The sequence below is a fragment of the Condylostylus longicornis genome, unplaced genomic scaffold, assembly GCF_029603195.1.
Source record: "Condylostylus longicornis isolate FDR11 unplaced genomic scaffold, ASM2960319v2 ptg000001l, whole genome shotgun sequence".
Taxonomy (NCBI): Eukaryota; Metazoa; Arthropoda; class Insecta; order Diptera; family Dolichopodidae; genus Condylostylus; species Condylostylus longicornis.
The window spans coordinates 5,641,726-5,669,557 of NW_026577970.1; the positions used below are offsets into that span (position 1 = coordinate 5,641,726).

General features: G+C 26.4%; 4 protein-coding genes across 10 annotated transcripts; all 4 read left to right on the forward strand.

Moving 5' to 3' along the window:
• The first annotated feature begins 1,593 nt into the window (after positions 1 to 1,593).
• On the forward strand, positions 1,594 to 15,565 carry LOC129609869 (probable ATP-dependent RNA helicase DHX35). The gene is made up of 6 exons (XM_055522070.1): positions 1,594 to 1,803; positions 2,914 to 3,131; positions 11,904 to 12,080; positions 12,791 to 13,391; positions 13,465 to 13,794; positions 14,747 to 15,565. The coding sequence occupies exons 1-6, from the start codon at positions 1,764 to 1,766 to the stop codon at positions 15,436 to 15,438; spliced, it is 2,058 nt and encodes a 685-aa protein (XP_055378045.1). The 5' UTR covers positions 1,594 to 1,763; the 3' UTR covers positions 15,439 to 15,565.
• LOC129609909 (ceramide phosphoethanolamine synthase) lies at positions 2,990 to 12,038 on the forward strand. Of its 6 annotated transcripts, none has more exons than XR_008697066.1 (3): positions 2,990 to 3,131; positions 8,218 to 10,105; positions 11,904 to 12,038. XR_008697066.1 is itself a non-coding variant. In XM_055522317.1 (3 exons), the coding sequence occupies exon 3, from the start codon at positions 8,565 to 8,567 to the stop codon at positions 10,050 to 10,052; it is 1,488 nt and encodes a 495-aa protein (XP_055378292.1). In that variant the 5' UTR covers positions 3,012 to 3,131; positions 4,250 to 4,287; positions 8,218 to 8,564; the 3' UTR covers positions 10,053 to 11,897. The 6 variants fall into 6 exon arrangements, 5 of the variants coding, with proteins under 5 accessions (XP_055378185.1, XP_055378292.1, XP_055378368.1 ...); XM_055522317.1 differs by lacking the exon at positions 11,904 to 12,038 and adding an exon at positions 4,250 to 4,287 and having other exon boundaries at positions 3,012 to 3,131; positions 8,218 to 11,897; XM_055522210.1 differs by lacking the exon at positions 11,904 to 12,038 and having other exon boundaries at positions 8,218 to 11,897.
• Positions 15,566 to 17,062: 1,497 nt separating the features above from the next.
• On the forward strand, positions 17,063 to 18,408 carry LOC129615474 (twinfilin-like). The gene has a single exon (XM_055530753.1). The coding sequence runs from the start codon at positions 17,235 to 17,237 to the stop codon at positions 18,249 to 18,251; it is 1,017 nt and encodes a 338-aa protein (XP_055386728.1). The 5' UTR covers positions 17,063 to 17,234; the 3' UTR covers positions 18,252 to 18,408.
• A 3,200-nt stretch (positions 18,409 to 21,608) lies between these two features.
• Positions 21,609 to 27,799, forward strand: LOC129606814 (uncharacterized protein CG3556). 2 transcript variants are annotated; one of them, XM_055517506.1, is made up of 6 exons: positions 21,609 to 21,720; positions 24,731 to 26,031; positions 26,539 to 26,734; positions 26,798 to 26,875; positions 26,940 to 27,022; positions 27,095 to 27,799. In XM_055517506.1, the coding sequence occupies exons 2-6, from the start codon at positions 24,741 to 24,743 to the stop codon at positions 27,154 to 27,156; spliced, it is 1,710 nt and encodes a 569-aa protein (XP_055373481.1). In that variant the 5' UTR covers positions 21,609 to 21,720; positions 24,731 to 24,740; the 3' UTR covers positions 27,157 to 27,799. The 2 variants fall into 2 exon arrangements, with proteins under 2 accessions (XP_055373481.1, XP_055373396.1); XM_055517421.1 differs by lacking the exon at positions 21,609 to 21,720 and adding an exon at positions 21,975 to 22,562.
• Positions 27,800 to 27,832: the final 33 nt, after the last annotated feature.

Consider the following 27,832-nt stretch of genomic DNA (forward strand, 5'->3'; position numbering starts at 1 on the left):
ATACATGTTTATAGTATAGTAGTTACTATGGAAATATGTCTGCATAAAATGTTACTTCCAAAAATGTTATTACATATTTTTATGCTATTCATCTTCTTCGATCTTCTTTTTACTTTTGAATACAACTTCAATTCTAGACTTTTGTTCAAAAAGTAATTCTTTTGTTTTATGCAAATGTGTCTGAAATTATATTCAAATAAACATACACCATATGTATATTTAAATCGTATTTCAATATGAAGTGAAAAGCTCAAAATTGAATAAATCAATGAATGACAAAAAAGTAATAGCAAGGAAATCGTATTACGCACTAATATACGTATAACCTCAAAAAGTTTGGATTCAATAAAGAACACTAATTTTATAACTACATAACTACAAATTTAGTTTATCGGAAAAAGAAACGAAACGGAATGAAAAAATTAACGTAAACAAAACAAACAAAAAATAAAATACGATAAGTAACTTAACTAAAGGGTGGCGTTTCCATAAACCATAAAATCCAAGATTGAGCCTGCTATAAAATTTGGTTTTATAAAAAAAATTATTAACAAAAAAACAGCTTATCTCTATTCCAAACTTCTACAAAAAAATAATTGCTCCATTTTACTTTTAAAATATCTGACAGCAAAGCTAAAGAGAATAGAGTAATATGTATTACGTACTACACAACAAAATCTAAGACTTACAGCCTAGTCGTACATCTCGCTTTTTTATTCGCTTTTTATTTACTTTCAAATCAGAATTCTCCGTTTTTCTAATGGATATTTCTATTTTCCAATAAGATTACTCATTTTTTCTGCATTTTTTTCTTAAATTAACGACTGAACGTGTCACTTTCAAAAACAAAATGAATAAATTTTGTATTCAATTAAAAAAACGAGATACGTAATACCGAATAATTACATTATATGAATATATAATAGTGACTCACTTTCTTCTCACTTGCCAAGTAAAATAGCGAAATAGCTGATCAGGTCCTTAATATAAGCCTAAAAGGTCGTATAATCTAAACATTGTTTGACATCAGACTTTATCTGACGGTAAATCATAGAAATTTCTCATCCTTACTGTTTAAATTTAATATTTTTTTAATCTAAGCTCTGTGTGTTACTAATTTTCCTTTTTTTTCTATTTTCATTATATTTGTACTTTCATTATTTGTATTTTTTAAAAACAAAAGCTAACGCATCGAATAACAAAAAAAAATCAAACAATGACAAACGTCAAATAATAATCAAATACAAACAAAATTAAATAATTTCTGATCAAATAATGCAATACCTACAGATTAATTTTTTTAAAACGCTATTTATAAGATTTATTTGACATACTCAAATAAGTTAATTAGTTTATTTCGAAAGAATTTTCTTATTTTTTAGGCGTAACATGTAAAATGTATGAAATATGTAGTGTCAAAAGCTTGACATAAAAGTCTAAAAATATTCTGATGTGTAAACGCTCTTGATAATTTATCGTAGGTTTAGCCTTGAGAATATATCAAAAAATTGAGCAACTTAAGCAAATTAATCGATTTTATAACAAAATCAAAACAAATGGCATATCCCTACTATTTTCATTTTACTAATTAATCTTCATTAAAGTTTTGTTTTTATTACAACCTTTTAATTAAAAAATAAATACCTACCTATTGGAATGTCGATGAAAAAGGTTTTCAAAATTCATCTTTACTAGGCAATAATTGCTTATACAATATAAAAATACAATCTTTTGTTTGGATTTTTTTAAAGAAAAAAATTGTTATGGTTTCACTTCAAAAGCCAAAATTTTTAAAACCGGTTGGTAAGTTGAGCTCATACTTTTTTATTTCAAAATGAATATGAATTTTTATTTACAAGGTGAACATAAACTTGTTCACGAAAATTTAGTTTCCAGTAATCTTTGTAAAATAAAAATAAACTGTTGTGGTCAAAATGCATTAGATAGTGTGGCATTGAATCTAGTTGACATATTATTTTTATGTACGTACATATAAAGAAACTTGCAAAGAAATAAACTGTGTTTGTTCATATCTAGAACATCACCATGTCCATAATGTTTATAAAATACTAATTAATTTTTTGTTTGCTTTGGATGTCTTTTTTTTTCATTGAAATTTCTTTATTTCTCAAAAATACATAAAACTAAATAATAATTCAATTGGAATATATGTAAGCATAAAGGGGAAATATTTTCAATTTGATATATTTGTCTTTCATACATCTATAAGTAAGTTTTACGTTTTATTCCAGGTTTTGTTACAATCACGAAACAGTGAAATGTTATTTTAAATCATTGAATTTTACTACATATTTCGTGATTAGCAACTTGTTTTTGGAGGAAGTGAAGTAAATATACAATATATTAATAAAAAAAATTTGGATTGTTATATACCTAACCAATTCGCAAGTATTGCACATTTCAGCATTGTTTTTTTTTATTGCGAGAGTAAATAAGAGATATAAAGAGACTACAAAATTATATGTACACCTATATTTCAGAAAACCGCTAAATTTTGTATTTTAGATATATTTGAATTGAAAAGTAATTCTATGAATTAACTCATCACATATGTGTATTTATAGAATCATTTAATTTTGGAAAGTTTATTTCTTCTCATACCAATGTCATGCATGCAGCGTCTAATGAAATCCGAAGTTTTATGTTTTTGAGCAAATTAAGTGACCTTGACATACATACAACGTTATTAGACTATAATAATATAAATTTAATTTTGTATACAAATAATTCATTGCCTGTTTTCCTTTTCCCGCAAAAACCTAATATATCCCTAAAAACATATTTTATAACTCAATTGCAATTCAATATTCTGTAAAGTAAAAAAATCATTAATACACCTTCTATCAAAAATAAAGAATATTAATTTATTAATAAATTAAATTATTTTTATAGATGACAGTTTCTTTGTATCAGATAGAGATCTTCAACCAACTGATGACAAAATTACTACATTTGTGTATAATGCGAATTATTCACTAGCCTTAGATGCGCAACGCGAGCAACTTCCTATTAGGAAATATCGTGATCATATATTATATTGCTTAGAAAATTATCAGGTGCTAATTTTAGTTGGTGAAACTGGTTGCGGTAAAAGTACGCAAGTGCCACAGGTAGGAAAATTTTTATTTTATTTAGTCATACATTTTTTTTTATAATACTAGTAGTAATTGTTGTAAGTTACAATATGTAGAAAAATTATCATATGTGTAAGTTTTTATTTTATAAAAAAACCCAAAGTGATGTACTATGCATTTGTAATTTTTTATCGACCGCATTGCATACGATAAGAGGGAAATAGTTTGTTTACTGTATGTACATTGCGTTTTACGTTTCCTCTTAAAAAGTTAACAATAAAGTATTTCCAGTATTTATTTTGTAGTTTTGATATCAAAATAAAGAAAAATAATAAAATAAGTACAAAATTTAATTTGTAGAAAAAATTCTTAAAAAAGTAAAATAATAAAATGGAGCAAGGAAAATAATACTGCAGTTTTTTAAAAATAAAAAAAAAGACGGCACTTTTGTTTTTTAACTTTTGCTTAACAAACTTTTAATAAAAACATATTTGCGAGTTGCGTGACTACATCCATCGCTAGGGGTAGATTTTACACCTTAATAAATTTTCTTGGCTGTTTTGTTACTATGTATTATGTTTGCGAGAAAATACTTAACGGATATCAAATTTTCTGTTTTCAAATGGATAAAGTAAATTGGGCTAGTGTATAGTTCTGAAGCAAGATTTAATTGCTGATTTAATTGCTATAAAAAGTTATATGATAGAGTGTATTCAGTGTTTTTTGAAATAAAAAGTTTTCGGATACAATATCGATGAACAAAATAACTTTTGCTGGATGATTTTTTTGAAAATCGTTATGTAAGACTCCTTATATAAAAAAATTGAATTCAGAATCTAATTTAATTAAGGAACGGAATTTGCAAAAATGTTAATCGGTTTTAACAAAACTTTTGCAGTAATAAATTTCATAGTCGCCCATGATTTGTTCTTTTCTTATCTCAAATGCTTTGCTTTTCAATTACATATAAAATATTTTTAGCATTCGTTAGAACTACTCTTGCATTATATATCAAAAAATTTTTATTTTTAATGTTATAAGTGTTATCATATATGTAATTAGATATTTATATCTTTAACCCATAAATTTATATTATACTAGTAAGACAATTTAAAACTATAAAAAAAAATCATTCATATTTTTATATTTTATAGCCTAATTGTGAATTATTCACTGGGTTAAACAAAACTGGGTGAGTTTCTTAACGTCGTTTAATTTTTTTTTTTAGTGAAAAGAATTTTTTACGATAACTGCATACATGCATTCATTACAAAAATATACAAAATTCATGCATTAACCTTTTCTTGTAGGTGAATTTAAAAATGTTTACTTATATTTTGAGGAAAAATTGAGAAAATCCAATTGGCAAAATGAAATTTCTAATTTGAAAGTAATTTTAATTAAAGTGACTGAAAAAGTTTGCTAATTTAAATTTCCAATTCAATAAAATTTGTTAACAAAACTGCAGTTTTGTTTTTTTCTTTCTGTAAATACTGCAGATTTCGACAAATTTTTATATAATTTTCCAAATCATTAAACATATTTTAGTTATTATCCAATGAAAGCCAATGATCAAATGCAGGTGCATTTCGAAATTTTACAAAACTAAATAAAAATTTAGTTAATAATTCGAGCGTTAACGATTAAAATTTCATTAAAGGGTCAAATTTTTTTCGATATTTATAAAATTAGGTGAACATTAAAACTGCAGCAATTAAGAAACGTTAAAATATTAAATGTTGCAATACCAAGTTTACATTAAAAAGGGAAAAATAACGTCAACTAGTGTGTATGCACTATTATGAATATTACAGTTAGGTATCTAAAGTTTTTTATCAGTTTCTGTTTATATAATGATAATAGTAAAAGCGTTTAATTAAGTATTTGCTCGTGCTTACTTTCAAAGTAATTTTTTTAAAATCAGTGCAAAAATATTTTTGTAAAAGGAGGTAACCTTAAAATTGCTAAACTTAAATCTTAAAAAAACAAAAATCATCTCGCTATAATTTACATAATTATTGTGTTTTTCGTTGTATTCTGTAATTACATTAAGAGTAATAATTCTTGATATTCTCTCTTAATTGTGGAACTCGTTGCATTATTAGTATTATTGAATAATACATGCAATGCATAAACATAATAGCAATAATATACGGATCCACCTAGAAAGAATTTTTTAAATAGTGTTATTAATTTCAAATAATATAAAGTGAATGCAAAATAATATTTTATTAATAAATTATTGTATTTTAATGTGCGTATCTTAAAATAATAATTTATTTTTCGAAAAATTATAAAGAAGTCTACGTACAGGAAACAAAAAATAATATGTATTTCTAGAAGTGTTTAAGTTATCTAGTAATATGCCGCCGTTTTATTAGATAAAAATACCCCCGTGTGTTCTGGCACTGACTAAACTGGTTTTTACATTAGTTTGTCAACTATTTAACTACATTGACCGTGAAAAAGCAATTACTTCCACATTCTTATATCTTAGAAAACAATATTTCAAGATCACTTAATCGCTCTTAAAACTAAAAATATGTAGTCCATCGATTCGAGTTAAGTATATGACTGCTTGATTTGTGTTTTAAAGAAATTATAACACAACTATTCAAGCTGTATGTTTGTTGGCCGAAGTTTTGTTAATAAATGAAATTATTTTATAAGCCTTTTATTATAAGCCTTTCATTTCAGCCTGGGAATTAGTTAGTTAGTTAGAAAAAATTGTCTAATTTCTAGATACAATGGCTACTAAATTTGTGTTTGTGAAATTCTATGGTTCTTTTCTGGATATCAAATTTTAGTACGGATTAGGAAAGGATAAATCTTAAATTTTTTTGTTTTCTTTAACATTAAAATCATTATTAATTCCGAAATTTTTAACCTCTTATTGAAAGATTGATTTAGTAAATGTGCTGCTGATTTCTTAACGGTTAAAAAATTTTAGTTTATCGCTACTTCTTACGAATTAAACAAATTATCGTTCTGTGTTTCCAGACTAATCTTCTTCTTCACCTTTCTTTTTTAATATTCCACTATATTTCGTTCTCATTTTCCACAAACTAAATTTGTATTTTTTCAATTACACGTTTAATTTCTGTTTTCCTTTTCTGAATTTTTAAAGGTGAAATCTAAAATTTTTAAAGATAAAGCTAAGAATCTACTAGCACTAGCAATATTTTTTATTGTTTTTTTTTTTTTTCATTAATTAAATTTTGAACTGTCCACTTGATAATAGAATACAGGGTTGTCAAAATTGGAAAAAACGAAATTTCAATATAATTTTTGAAACATTGTTTCTTTTTCTTTTTTTTTTATAATTTTACATTTGAAAACTTAAAAATCTTGATGCCTTGTATTATTTAATACCATTGTTTACTTTAATAACAAAATTTTTTGTTTAAATTTATTTGAATTTTAAAAAATCGAAAAAATTTTGGATACACCATTTGACAAATATTTCAGTGCTAACAATATCACAGACACAAAATCAAATAAATTCTGAGCATAACACATCGTCAAATTTTTTTTGTTTATATTTCAGAAGATGATGATACAATGTGTCTCAAGCATTGTAAATAGAATTTCGAAGATACCCACAATAATAAGCGGACAAAAATCATATTAATTTTACTTTATACACTCCTCCCTTTAAAACTAAATTTCAAGTACCCATACATACAAACATACATACAAAAAAGAATCTAGTTTTTAAAAAATGATAAGGAAATGAAGCATTGTTCGTAAAAAAAAAGAAAGAAGATCATTGGTGTGAAAATAACCATTGAATCTAACATTGAATTTTAAAATATTTTGTATGGCAACTTGCAAGTTGTTTATATTTTAATTTATAACAGTTATACATTGATATTATGTATAACTGTTATTAATTTTATGCAATTTATAATTAGTTCACACCTAAGTTTAATATTTATTTTATGTAAATGAATTTCGAATACTTTGAACAGAATCAAATATTTTTTTTTAAGAATGTAAAAAAAAAAAAGAAAAGGACAAATCCGAAATTGTTTGAAAGTACTCCTATCCTAATTATAAATATATTTTATTTGAATACTTTTAACTGGTACGATAGTAAAGTTTACATAACGAAATTTTAAGTTAGAAAAAGCATTATTGTATAACGTACTTTGTTTCGTAATACTAAGTGTCCTCTGTAATATTTAATTCAAATTAATTTTGACAATATTATACTTTCATTCATAAATATTACGTACATATTATTATTATATTATACTCTATACGAGCTAATACTAACTTAGGGAATACTTATGAATAAAATTCGGAAGATATTAGCCTGATTATGTTTTTTTCCTTTCTCAGTCACCTGTTTTACTCAGTTTCAACTTAAAATTCTCATTTTTTCAATTGGATTTCGTTAATTCTTCTCAAAATATCAGGGAAATATTTGTAAACATCGACTGGACTTGTCATTTTTTTTTATGTATTTTTAAATAATTTTGCAATTAATTTTTAATTAATTTACACATTTATACATTTATACATAGTGTTATATTCTCAAGCATTGGAAAATAAAAATTTTTTTATTTTCGTAAAAATAAGATTTTTGTTAATAGGGTCTCCAAACAACTGGAGAAATTAGAATCTGTAATATGTTATAATATTTAATTTTTCATTTAATAAATCATAGTCCTTATTTCAGTTTTTTGTCTATAATATTAGAAGAATTAGACATTGCAGTTAGTAAATATGAAGAAATGTACTATGTTTGAACAAGATTGTGATGTTAAAATTTATAGTTAAAACCCAAAAGGAGAAAATTATGAAAGTAATATTTTAGTGACAAGCTGTCAGTAAACGGAGTTCAAAAATTTCAAATGATATTAAAATTCTAATTTTAACACCAACTGGTTTGAAATCTGTCCTCGGAAAGTGTATTTTTAAAATTTTTTTTATTAATTTCATAAAAAATTTTTCGGCTTATAGAGAGTATCCACAGGTACTATTTTATAATTTTTATAAATGAACCATTACAAATAGAGATAGGAAACAAAATTTCAATTTCGGATTTTTCCAGAGTTCTATTAATCGCATATTAAGTGTATTAATTTTAAATTTTTTTTGTTATTTTTTCTTTCAGATGCTGCAAACATTTCTTATTTTTGATTGATAACAAATTTTCAGTTATTAATTTAATTTCTTTATTTATTTAAAAAAAAAAAAGTAAAATGATAAGAGGAGATTAATACAACCTATCAGACTCATATAGCGAAAATTTATTAAATAGAAAATTAAAACAAGCCTTTTTGGTTCTTTTTAGAAATTTTCTTATTAATGCAAAATTAAAATAACAAAATCATTGAAATATTCCATAAAAATTGGATTTTGAATTGAAAAAAAAAAATTACCTAAATGTTGAATATAAAATTTTTTGATTAAGCGCTTTTGAATCAAAATTTTAAGTTTGAGTTTTAAAAAAATTATAAAATGGTTGGTCCAAGCTCTCAAATCAGTAAATTGCTCTTATTTTTATTATTATTGCTAATAATATTTTATTTGGCAATGGATGTTCAATTATATATAAGAATACATTTTTATCCAATCGAGAGAAGTCATAATATTAATAAAATTACATCATTACCATGGCCATCAATACAAAACGATCCAAATAATAAAATGCATAATGCCGATTCTTATGATGACTACAATAGTGAAAAGAACATTGGAAATGTTTTTAGTAGTAAAAGTAATAAAATATTATCAAATAATGGAAATATTCGCGATGGCAATCATTATATTTATCAATTAGTAACATCAAGTCAAAATATATTACAAGCTCAACAACGATCAATTCCTATAATTGAGAAAAGTATCCTTGAAAGTAATGAGCATGATACAAGTAACAGCACCAATGATTTATTATCGGGGCAATTGCAAAATGAAACTTTTGATATTATTTCAAAATTTAATAAAAAAACTACATTTCAAAATGTTTTAGCAACGCAACAATATATAAATGAAAATGAAGTACAAAAATATAAATATAGTACCTGGATACCGTGTCATATAAATCCGTTATGTTTTATTACAGTTAAGGCCCTTCTTCTTGATCATACGAATCACTATTTATTTGCTCCAATGGCAACGATATTTGATGATATTATTGGATTCTCGAGAACGCAATATATTACTGCAAATTTTATATCTTATTTTCATGTATTTGTTGCATTAATAGCTGCACGATTTATAGCATCTGATTATTTAGGTTATAGACGTATTGGTGTTCTTCTTTTTGAATTTCGTACATTCTTAGATGATCTAGATGGTCATGTTGCACGTGTGAAAAAAAATATACAAGGAGAGCGTTCTGAAGTTGGTACTGCTGGTTATTATATAGATGGTTTGTGTGATTCTTTGGGTTGCGTTGCTCTTATGATTGGTATATATATATTTTTAAAAAATAATCCTCCACGACGTGGTTATGCTCAAATGCAAGCCGTTTTGCCAGTAACAAATGATGAAACAAATTGTAATACTATTAAATTACAATCAGAAATTGGAGTTACATATCGTGTTAAAACTATTAGACAAAAAATTGTTAAAAAAGTATGCATATTTTCTGGGCAATTACTATTTAGTTCAATGGCATGGAATCGTTATATAGCATCGTATCAGAATATGTTAGAATGCGATGATGTTACACCTATACAATTAAGTAGACAAAATTTTGTATTTAAATCGAATATATTTTTTTTAATAGCGTGGCTATGGCGTTTATTTAATGTACATTCAATATTACATTGTTTATTATTGAGTATATTTTGTGATAAGCTATGGGATTTTTTAAAAATGATACAATACAGTGGAATTTTAATACTATTTTTATCGATGTGTGCTACTGAAATGCATGTGTTAGAAGCACAAAATTTTATTTTTAATTCGATGATAATCGCAAATAACAACACATCACTGTGATTTTCTATATTTTTTGTGTAATAAATAACATATAAAATTGAAGAATTTTTACGGTTAGTAAGAAATTTATATAAATGAATTCTATTATTAAGTTTGAAACTGAATATTTTAATATTAAATACATAATGTATATTTATTTATTCTCTAACATTTTGTGTTTATTTAAATTTGTATAAAATGTTTGTTTTTTTTAAATATATTTGTCAATATTTAACTCAAAACTTTTTTACCTTATTTTAAACTATAAAAATATTATGCATTTATAATATTAATTTTAACAATATGATTTTTAAGCATGTTGCTAAATCCCCTATCATCAAAGTTTAAGCTTAACATTGAAGAAATAATTTTTTTTGAAATTCTGTTTATTGAACCTAATTGAAGTTAGGCATTTTTGATTGATATATGGTATGACCGCGTCATATATTTTCTAATGTTATATTTTGATTAGAATATGAAAATCCAAAAAATTTATTTTTATTAGTTGAGCAGATGTTTTAGCAGAGATTCACTTTCTGACATTCGCTTTTCCAAACAGGAACCCAAAAAGTAAATTTTAAAATATTCCGTTAATTAATTCCTTAGGTATTGCCGAAAATGCAAGTTTCTGACATCTCCAAAATGAACTCAAATAAAACCTTTCGCCAAAATGGGTTTACAATATAAAAAATTCATTCTTGTTTATAAAAGTATTCTATCTAATGCTTCTCTATTTATCTAAAACTTCTTTAATAATCGACATGGGAAATTTAGTGTCACCACTTTATTGTATGCATGGCGGTATGTAAAACAGGATTTTAAGTCTCATTTAAATTTAATTGTTTCAAAATTTCTACTAAATTACAAAACTTGAAAGAATGATGATAAAAATTAAATCAAATTATTTATATATATTGTTTTATATTACCTTGAGTTTGTAGTTACGCTTTCTGTAATCGTTTCAGAGAGACTAGAGATTTTAATGAGATTTAATGTACTAACTCACACAAAATTAGAATCTGAACTCACCCATTCTGTAATACCTTCATAAGCTCCTCCAATTTCAAGTTGTCAATAATGGTCATGTAAAATACATTGTTATTTAAGCATTGTTTTATTCAAGCACATTTTGGGAGACCAAACTGAAACTAGTAGATAAGCGGAGTAAACTATTTAATACTAAAATACATATAAATAATATCATTATTCATGTTTTATAAAAATAATTCGAGCTTATATAAATTAACAACGTTATATCTCTTGCGAATTCATCTTCAATTATTTGGTAGTATTGGGAAAAAATAACCCTGTGTAAAAAATTATTTTCTTTTTTATTGATGGGTTCTTGATTGTTTTGTATCACCATTTTGCATAATTTTCAACACTAATATTGACAAGTTTCCCAATATTGAGTTGATTATGTATCTAACGAAATTTAAATATGATTTTATTAGTAATAAGAATACAACGTTTGTCATAAAGTGTAGTTTTAAGATCATTTTTATTAAGTCAAATTTATTTGAAATAATTATTTAATATTTCACCGAATTAAAACGACTAAAAGGTAAGTTCATATTTTCTTAATTGTAAAGAATTATTTTTTTTTTGTTAAATTCAATCAGTTTTTTTAAATTATTTTTTATCATCATAAGGAGAAGGAGTAATTCAGTACCTATTCCATTAACATCCGGTAAAAATGCAAAAGATGTTCTGCCAATATTTAAAAAATACGCGAGATTTAATTTTAGATTTTATGTTTCTTTAGTTTTTATAACTTTAGTTATATTGTTTATGCTTATGTATCTATATACATATATAATATTTTGATTTTTAATATTAAAATTACATCTATATTTCTTATTTTACTTTCAGTATTTATATGAACATGGCTGGCACTTAAAGGGTCTAATAGGTATTACACAGCCCCGACAGATCTCAGCTATAACCTTAGCTAATCGTGTAGCAGAGGAGAGAGGTGAAGTAATTGGAGAAACAGTTGGAGTTATTGTGCGTTTTATTGAAAGATTTAGTGAAAATACAAAAATTAAGGTACACTTGTAACATATTCTATGTAAATGTACATACATACAGTAAAGAACGAATAAGTGCATTAACATAATTACGAGTGCGTTTAACAAAGCCGAGGCAACATTCACAGCTCAATCGGCTTTTGGATCTGGAATTGAATATGAACTTTGACTATAAAAATATTTATGAAATTTTAAGAATAACTTTGTTTCTATTTGAGATAGTCGCATGAATAAATCTTGACTTATAAATAAGAATAACTTGGAAAGCTCGTATCCAGAGTAAGCTTGTTAAATCCTGAATGAAAATGGTAAAGTTATTAGAAATTTTTAAGAGACTCTATTGCCATTCATATACCCAACCAAGTAACAATATTTGCATGTAATGTTAGAGTGAACGTAAATTTTCTCTCAGTAGTCTCAAATTACGTGCATAGTATTTCTTATTTTCTTCATTATAATCATTATAAACATATGTACATATATAACGTTTTCTAGTATTTTGTTGCCTATGTATATACATACATAGGTTTGTTTTATAGAAAAAAAAAAGCTGGAAATGTACAATGGAAACTACCTATAACAATAAATACATTTTCACAAACTTTTATATTCAACAAAAATTCTTAATTGTTCTTGACTGTATAATATTATGTAACACAAACATTTTGTTAATAACCCATATACATACAAACATAATATATACTTACATTATTTTTTTAACATCTTCAGTTCATGACCGAAGGAATTCTTCTTCGGGAAATGCTCGCAGATCCGTTGCTATCAAGCTATGCAGTTTTAATAATTGATGAAGCACATGAACGAAATAACTTAACCGATATTACGCTAGGATTATTGAAAAAGATTTTAAGAAAAAGAAAAGATTTGAAAATTGTAATATCATCGGCTACTATAGATGCAGAATTTTTCAAAAAGTTTTTTGATTCAACATTGAAAATTTCAAAAGAAATAACAAAAATTTTATCAGTCGAAGGACGAGTTTACCCTGTGAATATTTTCTATCTAAAAAAACCGACTCCTGATTATGTAAAGGAAACTATGGATACCGTATTAAAAATTCACGATAAAGAGCCGCTTGGGGACGTATTAGCATTTTTGACGGGACAAGAAGAAGTATTACGATGCGTGGATTTATTGAAAAGTTATCAAGAAAGTCGTAAGCTAAGCGATTTACATATACTACCTCTATATGGTACTCTACCAAACAATGATCAATTAAAAGTTTTCTGGCATAGTGGTAAAAACGTCCGAAAGGTTATAATCGCTACAAATATTGCAGAAACTTCTGTAACAATTCCGAGAATTGTTTACGGTATACATACTTTACTTTGATTTTCATACACGCAATATATTAAGAGTTTCTTTTTCTTGTTTTTCAAAAACAGTTATTGATTGTGGATTTGTGAAAATTAAATACTATAATGCCGAAAGCCAAACAGATAGTTTAGTAATAGTACCAGTCAGTAAGGCTGCAGCACAACAAAGATCAGGCAGAGCAGGTCGTGTTCGACATGGTAAAGTATATCGTCTTTACACGGAAGAAGGTTTTAATAATTTACCTGATCAAACGACACCGGAAATTCAGCGAACTGATTTGAGCTCAGGATTATTGTTCTTGAAAGCACTTGGTGTTGACAATATTTTAAGATTTGATTTCCCTTCGCCACCTTCATCTAAAAATATATTAGCAGCTTTAGAAACTCTTTACGCATTAGGTAAGTTATACTTCACAATTAAAATGCAGAATTTTTAAATAAATCACTATCTAATTTGATCTCCGATTTTCAAAATTTTCTCGCTTATGATTTTTTTCCTCCTTTGTTCACTGCCTTTGGGGGCTTCTCCATCACTCTGCTGTTTGCTATATTTTTTATTTGTGTCTATGTCTTGTCGCTTTCGGTAATTTCTTTATTTATATGTATTTGTCGTTCTACGAGCCTCTTTATGTAATTTCGGACTCCCTACTTTACGCTTTCCTTGTAGGTCCCATTGTAGGCCTGACCTGATATTGCAGTCCTTGTTCTACTTAGCATTTGTCCCAATCACCGCCATTTTCTTCTTCTTGTCTGTGTCATTACGGACTCTTCGACTGCCAGTTCCATCATTTCCACATTGGTGGCCAAAAAATCTCGTATATTTTTCTGAGGCAATTATTATTTACTCCCACAAAACAGAATTAGTTCAACGTAAGCCCCGAAGAGACTTGACTTAGCTTTCCTACTCAGGCCGGACGACCTCTAGGCAGTCCACTTTTTTCCAAATCCGTCTTTACCTAGCCTGATCCTATTAAAGATGTCTTTCTCTACCTCCCTATGTAGAAATTATATTACCGAAGTAATTGAATTTTGTTAAATCCTGTGTAGTAGTATATAACTAATTTTGAATTGGCTTTTGCTTTGCTATTTATTCTAAGGGATTCAGTTTTATGTGTGTTCATTCGGAGACCACCACCTCTTGCTTTATCGTATAGGAGGCCGTTGGTATCTTTTCACATGTATAGTGCCTATGTTATGCTGATTATTTTATTCGGCATTCTCTTCTTTCTTAGTACCTCCCTTCGTTTATTATTAATATACAGAAATTTATATTTTAAATTTATTTAAATTCTGATACTATATGATTATTGATTCTGGTTATAAAACAAGTATATATTTAACGTTGTTACAGGTATTATAGATAAGCAAGGAAATTTAACAAAAAATATTGGGTATTTATTGGCTGAAATGCCCTTTAGTCCTATGATTGGAAAAATGCTTTATATTGCTAGTCAAATGGGTTGTTCTGATGAAATTCTGTCTATAGTGGCAATGCTTCAAGTAAAATCGGTTTTCTCGACGCCAGTTACAGGACAAGGTCAAATAAAAGCCCGAGTTCAAAAACGTAACTTTGAAGTTTCTGAAGGAGATTTGATAACATCGCTAAATGTGTACACAGCATTTGTTGAATATGGCCAAACCAAAGAGTTTTGTGGACAAAATTATCTTATATATAAAAATTTGAAAAGGGCATATGAATTACGATCACAATTACGAGGATTAATTGAAAAAAAATTAGGATTACCAATAATTTCATGCAATGGAAATGTTGAAACCATTTGCAGATGTATAACAGCTGGGTTCTTCCAAAATGCCGCATATTTACATCATTCTGGCAAATATAAAACTATTAAAGGCAATGTAGAAATTCACATCCATCCCACGTCAACTTTATACACCTTGAAACAACCACAATTTGTAGTATTTTGCGATCTAATGCATACTACGAAATTATTTATGAAAGATTTGACTGTCGTCCAAGAACAATGGTTGACAGAACTAGCTTCACATTATTATCAAAAAGGCGCAAGCAAAGACAATTAAATTAATTGTACATTGTGATTTTGCTTGTTAAACAATTGCATTTAAAAATATAATAATATAGAATTTTATATCTAGAATTTCGAAAGATTTAAATTTTTTTCAAATAAAAGAAAACTACTGTACCAGATTTATGTATATTTTTACTAATTCTTCTGAATATATGTACATATAAGTATGCATTTATAAGTTTTGTACAATAAGTTTTTCTTTTAATTCAAACCTTGATATAAGGTGACAGAACATGAAGGCAAAACATAGCATTACGTATTTATATACAAAATAAGTGTGTAAGATTAGTTTTATTTTTATCTAATAACGGATATGAATCATGTTTTTGATGGTTAACACAAAGCTAACATAAAGAAAAAAATACGCATGAGAAAAAGTTATTTTTCGCCACAAAAATTTTCGCATTATACTGAACAATTTTTAATACCGAAAAGAATTCAAAACGAAACTGAAATAAATTTTGAAATTTCGTCTTATAAGAAATAACGTAATTTATTTCAGTAGTCAAAATGTTCAAGGGAAGTAGTTATTGAGCCAGCATCTTTAGAACTGCGTGTAAATATAGGATGTCAAAAAACCGATACATTTTTTTTGAGAACTTGAGAACATTTTGCTACATTTTTTTTTCGGAAAACGAATTTAAGCTGAAGAGGTTTACATACGTGATTCAATTTTTTTGGTGAATAAATTAATGAATTTTTGTTCGAGCATTTTAAAAAAAATATTCCGCATTTTGTTTTTGTTTTACTTCCTCGTTTCCACAAAACGAATCTAGTCGAAGAAAAACTGTGAAAAAGCTATTATGATGTTTTCAATCAAAATTTAACTTGGTTAATTCAAAAGTTATTCATAAGCTTAATATTTATTAAAAGTTTATTCAAAGCTTATTATTTATTAAAGTTTAACTGAGTTAGTTTTTAATTTTTTTTCTTAAAGGGAATTATATATTATTGTTAAGAATTTAACAATGTATAGTCGAAGTCAAACAAGGTTTTTTCCCATTTTTCTTTTAAAATGTAAATTCCCCAATTAGTGAAATATCAAATAAAAATTTAAAAATATCTTAGTACTAAAACCTTTAAAATAGCCTAAACACTATAAAACCACTAATTAAATAATTTAAGGGAAAATTCAATTGAGATTATAAATAAATGAATAAATGAATAGCAATGTATAGTCAAAATATGAACTCATATAAAAGGTCAATCAAAATATAAAGTACATATGCATACTCGGGCGACTGTATATTACAATAAAATTGCGAAATTCGATTATTAGGGTATATTAATAGAAGTTAAAGATCTTTTTGTGTAAAACTCTGTCATATTATGATAAAGAAAAAGGAGCTTCTGTTTGAGATTAATTTGTATTGAAATTTAAATTTATATAAACCTACACACGTTTGGTCTTCTATGTAGATATGTTTGGTTTTCTTCGCTGTTTAATAATTAAGAAAAAATAATTAAATAAAATTATATACCTATATTATAAAAAAATCAAAAGAAGACTTTAATTTATTAATTGTAATCTCTGATAATTATTAATTTGCTATGTGAAACAAAATAAAACAAGATTCCCAACACTGAACTAAAACTTTTCATAGAGACTTGACATAAGAAAAATATCTGTCAATAGAGATAAAAGAAAATATAAAATAAAATGTGTGTATGTATATGTATTTAGTTATCAAAATGTAAAAATTTCAACACGTTGAACAGTGTAAAATAGCAGATTTTAACTCTGTTGCAGAAATAAATAAAAGTATTAAAAAAATAATTTAGAAAATAATGTCTCATCAGACAGGTATACGGCCTAATAAAGATTTACAGAAAGTTTTGTTTGAATCTAAAAGTGGAAAATATCGTGCAATAAAAGTATCCATTAATAATGAAGAGCTTTGTTGTACAGGAAGATTTGTTACAGGAAAAAATAGTTGGGAAAAAGATTATGATGAAGTATTAAATAAATTTATTGAAAAAGACGTTCCGTGCTATGTTCTGTATAGATTTGATGAAAAGATATCACATGATCATGCTTGGTTGCTTTTTACTTGGATTCCTGACACAGCCAGTGTTAGGAACAAAATGTTGTACGCTTCTACAAAGGCGACAATGAAAATTCATTTTGGAACTGCAAATATTAGTGAAGAAATTCATGCTACTACAATTTCTGAATTAGATTATAAGCACTTTTTAAAAAGCAAAATTGAAAAGAGTCCTTCATATCAAACTGAAGAATTGAATGAATTCCAAAAATTGGAAATTACCAGGGAAGTTTCAAGCAGTAATTCAAATAAAACTTTCGGTGGATTAGACTTTCCTGTAACAGAAGCTGCTACAAAAAGTATTCGAAATTTTTGTGAGAACAGGTGCAATTACATTCAATTCACAATGAATATTGAACTTGAAATTATAGATCTATTTGTGTCAAAAAATATTGATGTTAATATGTTATCGAAAGAAATATTAACTAATAAGCCTGGATACCACCTTTTTAATTTTAGGCATTTCTATGAAGAAGAAATGAAAAGTGTAAATATATTTATTTATTCTATGCCTCTTCATGTGAAGTCAATTAAAGAAAAAATGCTTTATTCAAGTTGCAAAAATGCATTCATTGATAGATTGATGCAACATGGGGTTTACATTCACAAGAAAATGGAAATTGATGATCCCACCGAAGTAAGTGAACAATTTATTCTTGATGAAGTTTATCCAAAAGCAATGGCACAACGTCAACAATTTGCAAAACCAAAAGGACCTCCAAGTCGAGGGGTAAAAAGACTTACGAAAGTAAAGGATTAAAATTTATTTTAGATGCAATATTATCAGTTACTTTAAAATTCCATAAATTTTACTGAATATATCAATTAACCCACAATAAAAATGAATTACATATAAAATTATTTTAGATTGTTAAATGTTTAAGGAAAATAAAAATTGCAGTGTGTATGTACCATGTTAATAAGTTTTTTGACATTTACAATCGTTTTTTATGATGATTGAGAAACTAAATTTTTGAGGCTTGTCCTTTACATGACAAAAAAAATACAGCATTGTAAGTAGAAAGAGAATTAACGTTCGTCCAAGACTAAACATAACAATTGTTCTATGAATCTTACAGAATTTAGATAATGTCTTTTTTTTAAATCAGCAGTTTTCAGTAAAATCCTAGTGGATTAATTTCAATATTTTGCAATTTTTATAGTGGTAAAGAGAATTTTCGATTTTAATATAGCAATATTAAAGAATTTATTAATATAACAATATTAAAGGAACTTCACATTTTGCGTTCTTTTTAAATGAAATATAATTATATAAAATAATTCACTTCTAGCAAATATTATTAAATATTCCAATCCATTGTTTAATTAAATGTGCAAATTTATAACAGGAAAGCACTTATATACAGAAAAGTACTTATATAACTTTTTCATTCCCATTCTCTATTGATCTTCGATAAAATTATAAAACGAGAATATCTGTTATACACCAAAAACAAAAAGTAACCAGAAGTGAAAGAAATCTTAAATACCTACACATTTTTTCTCTTTCTTAAGATCAGGTTTTTTGTATGACGCATCATATCATATTCATTTACATATAATACGGTTAAAATAGAAAGAAATTTTTATATCAAAAAATAATTAGAAAGTTAAAAAGAAATTTTCATACTAATTCATACATATTTTAAATGTTAACACACTTTCAGTTAGCCGATCTTCTTACTTACTCCTTAACCTTCAATATTGGATTTCAGTATTTGCATTTAAAAATTCCTAAATTTTCAGTAAATAAAATAAAAACATTTATATTGCATTATTATTGTTTTTGTCACACAAAACTACAAGAGTAACTCGTTAAATTAATGTTTCGGCTATTGCACATAAAATTTTGAAAAATGGTTAATTTAAATAAGGTAATTATGCAAAGGTCGAAGAATAATTTTGTCTCAAATATCTTCCATATAAAAGATAACCAAAGAAATAATATAATCTTTCAACATATCGTCTTGATAAAATTTACAATAACGTTACTTAAAAAGGCGCATAGTATGGAAAAACAATAGTTATTTTGTATCCAAGAGCACTCAAATAAATTAAATATCTAGAAATAAAAACGTTTTAAAATATTTTTCAGATAACGGGCAATCTACAATCTACAACGGGTAATATACCCCCATACTTACATACATTATGCATGGTTTTTATATTATGGGAAAATATAATATACATATGGTCATTGTTATTTGGCACCAAGAAATTCGATTGGTGAGTCAGAGTGGAATGATAAAAGTCTGATAAAAATGATAAAAAACAAATTGAATTTTTTCAAAGTGTTTAAATCGAATTTTCGCGACGTGCGGTTTTTAATTTACATATAAAATGAATGATTATTATGAATGAATAAAAATTTTGAAATGTGATCGGGAACTGGTTGCAAGATTTCTATTTAAAAACTAAAATTTTGTTATGTAGGAAACAATGCATTTAGTAAATACTTGAGAAATATTTACATATGTAAAGGCTTAATAGAACACAAGAATTTTTTATTTTCGACATTTCTTTTATTCGTACAATGAAAAATTCAAAATAAAACATACTACCTAAGAAAATTATGTTAAGCAATTTCTTTTTTACTGTTAATTGCTTATTTTTTCTTTTATTGGTAAAGTTGTTTTTATTTTATTTAATAATTCTGTGTAAAACGTAAGCTTCAACATAAGAAGATAATTTTGAACAAAGAATTCATAACATATGTGGGAGTAACATTTAAACAACGCATGACACAATTTTTTAAGGAGAATTAACAGGATATTTTTATTTGGCATTTAAGAAATACACATTTTTTTTATTGAAAACAATGTGTACCAGCAAATTTTTTTCGTATATTTCATGGCCGGAGAAGCAAATACGCGTACTAGGTAACGTATGTACGGTACTTTTGTAAAGCATTAAGGTACCGTTATGGGAAAATCATAGTAAACGTTCTAAGAAGAGCTTCACAATTTCTCATAGAAAGTGAAAAGCTAAAGAATCGTCTTCTGTCAAATATACGAAAAGATGAGGTAATGAAGGACTTTCCTTCATTACCTCATCTTCTTATTCCTAATGTCGAATAAGAAAAAAAAAAGTGAAGAGCAGAAGTCCTCATTGCATATAGTTAAGAAAATTCTCTTCAGCTTAAATTGAATTGACTGAATGATTTAAATTGAATATGACAACCTACGGGAGAAAACTTTTTGACACTCATCTCATCCAAGATCGCTAAGTATATGAGATCACTAAGTAATTCAAATCAAAGAAATATCCATTAGAAATACACACATAAGTATAATTAATTTGACCCCCCATAGAATGTGCAATCTAGTAAAGAAAAACGTTAATTTTATTCAGAGTTCGTTACGTGGAGATAAAAATTAATAGTAAAAAGAGTATTAATCTAGAAGTAGGCGTCTCACTAACTAATAAAATATATATTTAAATAAATAGAATTTTCTTTCCGCATACAACGCAGATATGATGTGTATGATAAAGTCCTTAATAAACTTTTTAATTACAGAAAATATTAACATATGTATGGATATGTACGTATAATGTGGGAAATTCATAAGGAATGCGGGACTGAGAGGTGTGAACGTTGACCATAATGATTATTCGATTAACTTTCGGTATTGAAGTCACCGTCAAGTTTATGTATTTGGTCAATTGCAAATTATGTATATAATGTACATACATAGAATTTTATTTTTTAATTATTTAAAACTATTTTAATTTAATTTGCTTAAAAAATTGAAATTTCCGTGAGAAAGTTCCATAAATTAGTTTTTTTTTTATAAACTTCTTAAATTGACAAAAAATGTCAAATTTTAATAAAAGTATTTCAAAAACCAAAAATATCCCTAAATTTAGAGAGCCCCATTCATATTTTAACTGTATAACAAAAATTAAATGTATTTCAGAAATTTAGAACACAATGACAATATTGATGTATGCAGATATCAAGGCAAAACGAAAATGTCTTTTAATAAAAATTTCCTTTTTTTAATTTTCTGTTTCTGACAGAAGATTTTTTTCTTCTTTTCAAAAAATCCTTTAAGTTTAAAGGACTCTAAAGAAAAGCAATTTCATTCAGTCTTTATAGAAAATTATTTAAGTTAAAAAGTCATTTGATTGGAAAACTCGGTTCAAATTTTTTTTTTCTATATAATTTAAGAGACGTGTCAACAACAACAACAACAACAGAAATACTTATATTATTAGCTTTTATTATGGTTATTCATCCATATTTTTGAATAGATTTTGCAATAAATTATTGAAATATTTTTTAATTTTTTTTTTTTCTTTCTTAATTTTGAAAAAAAAATTAATAAAGGATATTTTTTGACGTTGTGTGTACCTTTAATACCAACCAGTCTCAACTCATATAAAATATAACGTAATAAAAATTCTGATTGTATATAGTTTTTTCTTCTTCTAATACATTTGAAATCTTCGGAAGTTGATAGAAAAAAATAAAAAAAAAAAAAAAAAAGAAATGCTGTGAATTTTATAGTTAATGCTTTGCTCACTTTAGAATAATTTTTTATATAGAACTTTTGAGTTTTTATTTAAAATATTGTTTTTACCTTCTTTTTTTCTGTTTCTTTGTTGTATAAAAGCATTGTAATGTTGTAAAAAAAAAAAGAAGTTTTACGTAATTAAAAAAAAAAAATATTAAATTTGTATTTATAACTTAAATTTGAGTGTTGTGCTTTTTATATATAAAAAAAAAAAAAAAATAATCAATTCATCGGTCTACTTGGATTTGTATATGGATGACGGGATCGTATATACATATATGTATATGTATATAAGAAGAAACTATTTGTAACAATAAAAAAAATTATGAAAATATTTATACGGTTATAAGTGCGAGTGAATTTTTCCTTTTTGTTGTTTCATTTTTTTTATTTTTTTGCCATATTGTAATATTGAAGTTTATAGAAAAGTGTTAAAGAATTTTTTTTTTCATTTTGTCACTAAATAAAAGAATTTAAGACTATTAATAATATAGAAAAGAATTTCAATATTTTCACTAATTTAAAACATCATTAATAGTATTTGAATTAAATAGGTAAAATATTTAATAAAAAAAATTCAAATTTAATCAAATTTTCTCTTTATATACAAGATTTTCTGAGTGTAATTTATATATATATATGTACGTATATTCCCATAGTTTTGCTTAAAAATTTGATTTTCCTAATATGTATGATTAATAAAAGTGAATTTTACATGATTATCTTAAAAATAAATTCAATTTTTCATATAGTAAATTTATTATATTTTTATATCTAAGGTAACTTTTTACAATTTTATTAGTTTCTCTATATAAGATTATGCAATCATTTGCTTAACTAGTTTTGTATAGAATAAACTATTACAATTCTTTTCACAATAATTATTATTTCCTATAGAATAAATTTTATTTTTGCATTGTGTTAATTAATAGTTGAAAAAAAAAATTATGACCGAGCATTACAAAATCCTTGTAAGTCCTTTGCATTGTTTTACATTGAAATGCTTTTAAATATTGTTTGTCTTTGATCGCAAATATAACCTACATTTATGTATGTATGTATGTATATAAATTTAAGACGCAAAGTTAAATAATTTGGTGTGACTAATGAATTTTATTAAAATTTTGTAAATTGTATATTGAAATTCATTTAGAGAAAATAAATTCTATATAATAATTTCAATAAATTATTGAAATAATTTTTTTGAATTTCAAATTATTTCATATTGAAAATTTCTCTTAATTCTTGCTACTCGTATATGTGTGCATGTATGTATGTATGTACGAATGAATTAACACCATGTTCTGTTGGATTCTCTTATGAAATTATCACATAAAATGATACTTTCTTATCCTGTTATAGTCGTAGACGTGTCTGTGACGTGATGGCAATAATATCAAAAGCATTATACGTACATTATACAAATATTCTGTTAGATTTTTGATATGCGAAGTGATTAGTAGTTTTTTATCATCTCAAAACTTGTATTCGATTCGATATTTAATTTATCGACATTTTTCATTTAAAAATGCATAATAAAAGGAGAATATCTGCTTTTTTCATTTAACCAATAAAAGTCTAAAATTTTGCTTTTGTAAAATAAATATCTCCAATTTTAAAACTTCATTTTTCACAAAATGTAAATTTTAATTATAGAATTTTTTTTTTGTTTTTGTAAATTTGTAAGTGCCGCCGGTTCGAAAGTATTTCCATCGTTCGAATTCGTGTAAAGTTTTAAAAATACATTTGAAGTTTTTTTAGAAATTCCTCAATATATAATATGTACATACATATATGTAACGTATATTTTATCTTTTAAGTACTAAAACTAGAAAAAAAAAGCCAAATTTCAATATTTAAAAGTTTTTCAATATACCAAAATGAGTTTAATTTTATCGAAAGGATTTCGTTTTTAAAATTTAAGTTGCTTAAAGCTGGTAGAGTTTTAGAAGCTTAAAAATATGAGGATGTTAAAAAATATAATTTAAAAAGGTGTGCCCCATAGATTGAATTTGATATTCAAATAATTTCCCTACCAAGTCCAATATGGCGAGTTTTATGCATTATGATGAGATAGTTTAGATATTGAGCGTCATTTATTAATTTTTGTATCATACTTATTTAGAGTCGGTTGTTACTACTTACGTCAGTTGTTAATGTCGTATTGTTTTTCATGCTACTTTCAACTGTGTTGAGGCATTATTAATCAAAAGTTTTTGCTTTTTGGACATGTCTTAAATTTCATGTGAGGTTCCATCTTTGTGAACCTATTATTAACGCGTTACACTTGTCGCTGATGTTTAAAGTATTTCCTTTGAAGCGCCAACCGATTGAGTTCTTTAATATCTTTCCATAAATTATTCACCTGTAACGTCTATATCATTCTTTGGTAAATTCAGTAATTTATTCGTATTACACTAATTCCGCAGTTTTTCGGCCGCTTTCCTTCATATCCGTTAATTGCCAACATTTGTTCAAGTTATTTTATATTCTACTATTTCATCTTCAATCATGTATATTAAGCTTACAAGCAATCTGGATATCTCCAATATGGACTCCTCTGTATTGTGATTCCATTATGTTTATTTAAATGATTAGGTTTCCATTTCTTCTTAGTATTTTACTTCAAATTTTTTTAAATTATCGAATTTATAATTTCTAAAAAAATATTTTTCTGAAATTTGCGTTTTATAAAGAAAAAGTAATAAAATCGTTTTTTTAGGTATCTTAAAATGGCACAGAATGAGAAAATAGCAATTTTTATATTCACAATCTTAGTAGTTTACACTTCAGCTGATAATGATGCACATATTCCTGCTAATCAGTTACGAAGCTCGTCTGAAGGTACTCCGACAACTACTTCAGCTGTTACAACTCAAACTTCTATTACACTTGCACAAACTGAAAATCTCCTTGGAACTTTATCTCAAATGACAACAATGCTTTCTCAAGGAACACTTTCTTCTTTGCCACCGCATTCATATTCAGCCTCACCTACATCCTCTGTGCCTTCTTCATTACACACACTTATTGGCACATCGTCAACGCCAAGTGTTATAACTTCAAGTACACAAGAAAGCAATGTTGACATTATACAAGAAACAATCAATGAGAATTCAATGATTGGTACATCAAGTCCTGATAAACGAGAAGCCGAAGGTATTCAGCGTGCTCTTGATTGGTTGCGAGAAAAACGAGCTGCAGATTACGGCTGGGGAAATGATACTCATATGGTGATATTAGCAAAAGAATTATCTGGTGGAAGAGACCCTGTTGAAAGCGATGATCATTTACAGCAAATTCAAGAATTAGAAGATTTGTTATCTGTCAAAGAAATGGAAGTTGAAATTTTGTCAATGTTGGATCGTCATCACAATGCTTTACCAAAGCCTGTAAGTCCAGATAAACTGGCTAGATACACTTTGGCTTTAGCATCACTTTGCAAAGATCCAAAACGTTTTCATGGTCATGATTTGGTTGCTTTATTGCAACACCATGAACCGGTGTCAGATAATGAATTTGCATTAACAACTTTAGCAGCATGCAGCTCAGCAGCACATGTAAGGAAACGACAAATAAGACGACTACTTGATATTGCAAGTGGCGTAACAGACCAAACAGTAGATACTATAGCAATGGTTATTCTTGCTTTACGATGCATAGTAACTGACCATAGACATAGACATTTGCAACATTTTGTGCGACGACCAGCTAGAGGTTTAGCTAGTTTACAAGATTTAAAAGGGAGCTTTGGCTCACTTAGAAGTACTGCTTTGGCAATGCAAGCTTTACAAGACCTTGAGCCAGACCCTTGGAACAGGTCAGCAGCATCAAGGTGGATCCTGGATCGTCAAAGAACTGATGGAGGCTGGACCGAGGAGCCTTTAAAAGATGGTCAAGATCCCACTATTGGTATAGGATTAACAGCTGATATAATATTAGCCTTAGGTTGGAAAGGACTTGGAGCTGTGAGAGCTTTACAATGTGATCATGTAATTAGAGAGAGTAGTGACACCCCTTCAGGTAATTGTTCAGTGCTTATTGTTAATTAATCTTGTAATTTCAACTAAAAAATTTAAAGAGCCTCTAAACATTTTGCACTTCTTATTCTTTTGACGTACATTTCATTTGGAAATTGCCAACAATTTTAATTAAAGATTTTTACGCAAAGCAGTATTCTTAAAAAGATATACAACTATTCCAGTGCTAAGCCGTGTGTTTTTTTTATTTATGCTTTTAGTCGCGATTGTCTATTCAGTTTATAAGGCACGCGCACTTGGAAACAATAAAATTCATTACCATAAATTTAGCTCAAATGAAAATATATTTGCAATAATAGAGAGGTTTGTTGTCATACAAATATGACTAAACCTTTTGCAATTCATCAAACATTAGTGTTCATCTATTAGAAATTTAAATAGAAATGTAATATGTGAATCTACTACACAAAATTTAAGATACTTAATTAAAAAATTTCAAACTTCAACTCAATAACAACATTTTTATTAAAAAATTAAAATTTTTTTATAGAAAATGGTGAACCAAAACTAGCAGTTCCTTATGGTTTAACTTCATCCGCTGAGGAATCGGAGTCAAGAAATGTTACTTACACTTATACTTTATGGGTAGGATCAAATGTTACTGCATCCTATTCGCTTACTTTAACTTCTCCAAAAAATACAACATTTTTCCGTGCGATGACACAAGCAGCTGAATGTGATCCAAGGTAAAATAATTGTTAAATTAAAATTTCTTATTATTTAAAATCATTTAATATGTATTTTCACAGATTTGCTTTTGAGGCAAGAGAATGGCCGAATGGTCATTATGTTCATACGTTGGCTGGAAAGAAGGAAGAGCCAAGAGGGTACATTTTATTTCACATAACAAAATAATTTTAACTATTTTTTTTATTTTGTCAATAATTTAAGGTATAATTATTGGTTGCTTTATCGGTTACCTGAACAACCAGATCCACAGAGTCCCCCAGGAAATCAATTAATAGCACCAGTTGGTAAGCCTAACATTAAAAAATATATGACTGTTCTTGATATTACAATCAATATTTTTGAAAATATTTTTTTAGGAGTTGATGAACTAATGGTTGAAGACGGAGAACATTATTTATATTGGTACAAAAAGTTATAAAATAACATTTGCTATGTTGTTGAAAAATAAGTCGTCATAATATTGCAAAAATGAAAAAACAAATCATCATTTTGCATCCCGATAAAGGCACATAATATTTCACTACTCCAGCTATTATAATCAAAACAAAATGTTCATTATACGTTCCGTTTTCTAAAAAAAAAAATAATTGAATATTAAGCTTAACATAAATGCCGTGAAATAAGATAATACAAAATATACTTACTTCTTTATAGATATATAATATGCAATAATATACGTTATTTAGAAGATACATATTACTAAATGTGTATTAGTTTACAAGCTTTAAAAAAAACAGACGACTTTAATATTTCTGTAGAGACAAGTTGGGATAACATTTACAATAATAGTTAAATAAGCTACACTTTGAACAACTTTAAAAAAAAAATTTAAGTGTCAGCGGGAGGGAGCATATTACTATAATATAAGTATTATTTATAGGAGCTGTTTGGTGGAATTCAGATAAGAAAATGGTCTGTATCATCCACTCAAACACAATTTATTTGAAAATGAATGATTTGAAAAGCTTAATTTAAATGATTTTTAATGTATTTATTGTATGTGCAATTTATTATAAAAAATGAATACATACAAATATTTTCTTTTGCTTACTCAAAATTTAATTTATGACTATAATAATTAAGTGTTTAATCTT

Bases quoted from the DNA above. Each gene is read 5' to 3' on its own strand.
- LOC129609909 (XM_055522210.1), top strand. From the start codon at position 8,565: ATGGTTGGTCCAAGCTCTCAAATCAGTAAATTGCTCTTATTTTTATTA.
- LOC129609869 (XM_055522070.1), top strand. From the start codon at position 1,764: ATGGTTTCACTTCAAAAGCCAAAATTTTTAAAACCGGTTG. The intron at 12,081-12,790 runs GTACACTTGTAA...TAACATCTTCAG, and splicing joins GTGAAAATACAAAAATTAAG to TTCATGACCGAAGGAATTCT. The intron at 13,795-14,746 runs GTAAGTTATACT...ACGTTGTTACAG, and splicing joins AGAAACTCTTTACGCATTAG to GTATTATAGATAAGCAAGGA.
- LOC129615474 (XM_055530753.1), top strand. From the start codon at position 17,235: ATGTCTCATCAGACAGGTATACGGCCTAATAAAGATTTACAGAAAGTT.
- LOC129606814 (XM_055517506.1), top strand. From the start codon at position 24,741: ATGGCACAGAATGAGAAAATAGCAATTTTTATATTCACAATCTTAGTA. The intron at 26,735-26,797 runs GTAAAATAATTG...GTATTTTCACAG, and splicing joins GCAGCTGAATGTGATCCAAG to ATTTGCTTTTGAGGCAAGAG. The intron at 27,023-27,094 runs GTAAGCCTAACA...ATATTTTTTTAG, and splicing joins TCAATTAATAGCACCAGTTG to GAGTTGATGAACTAATGGTT.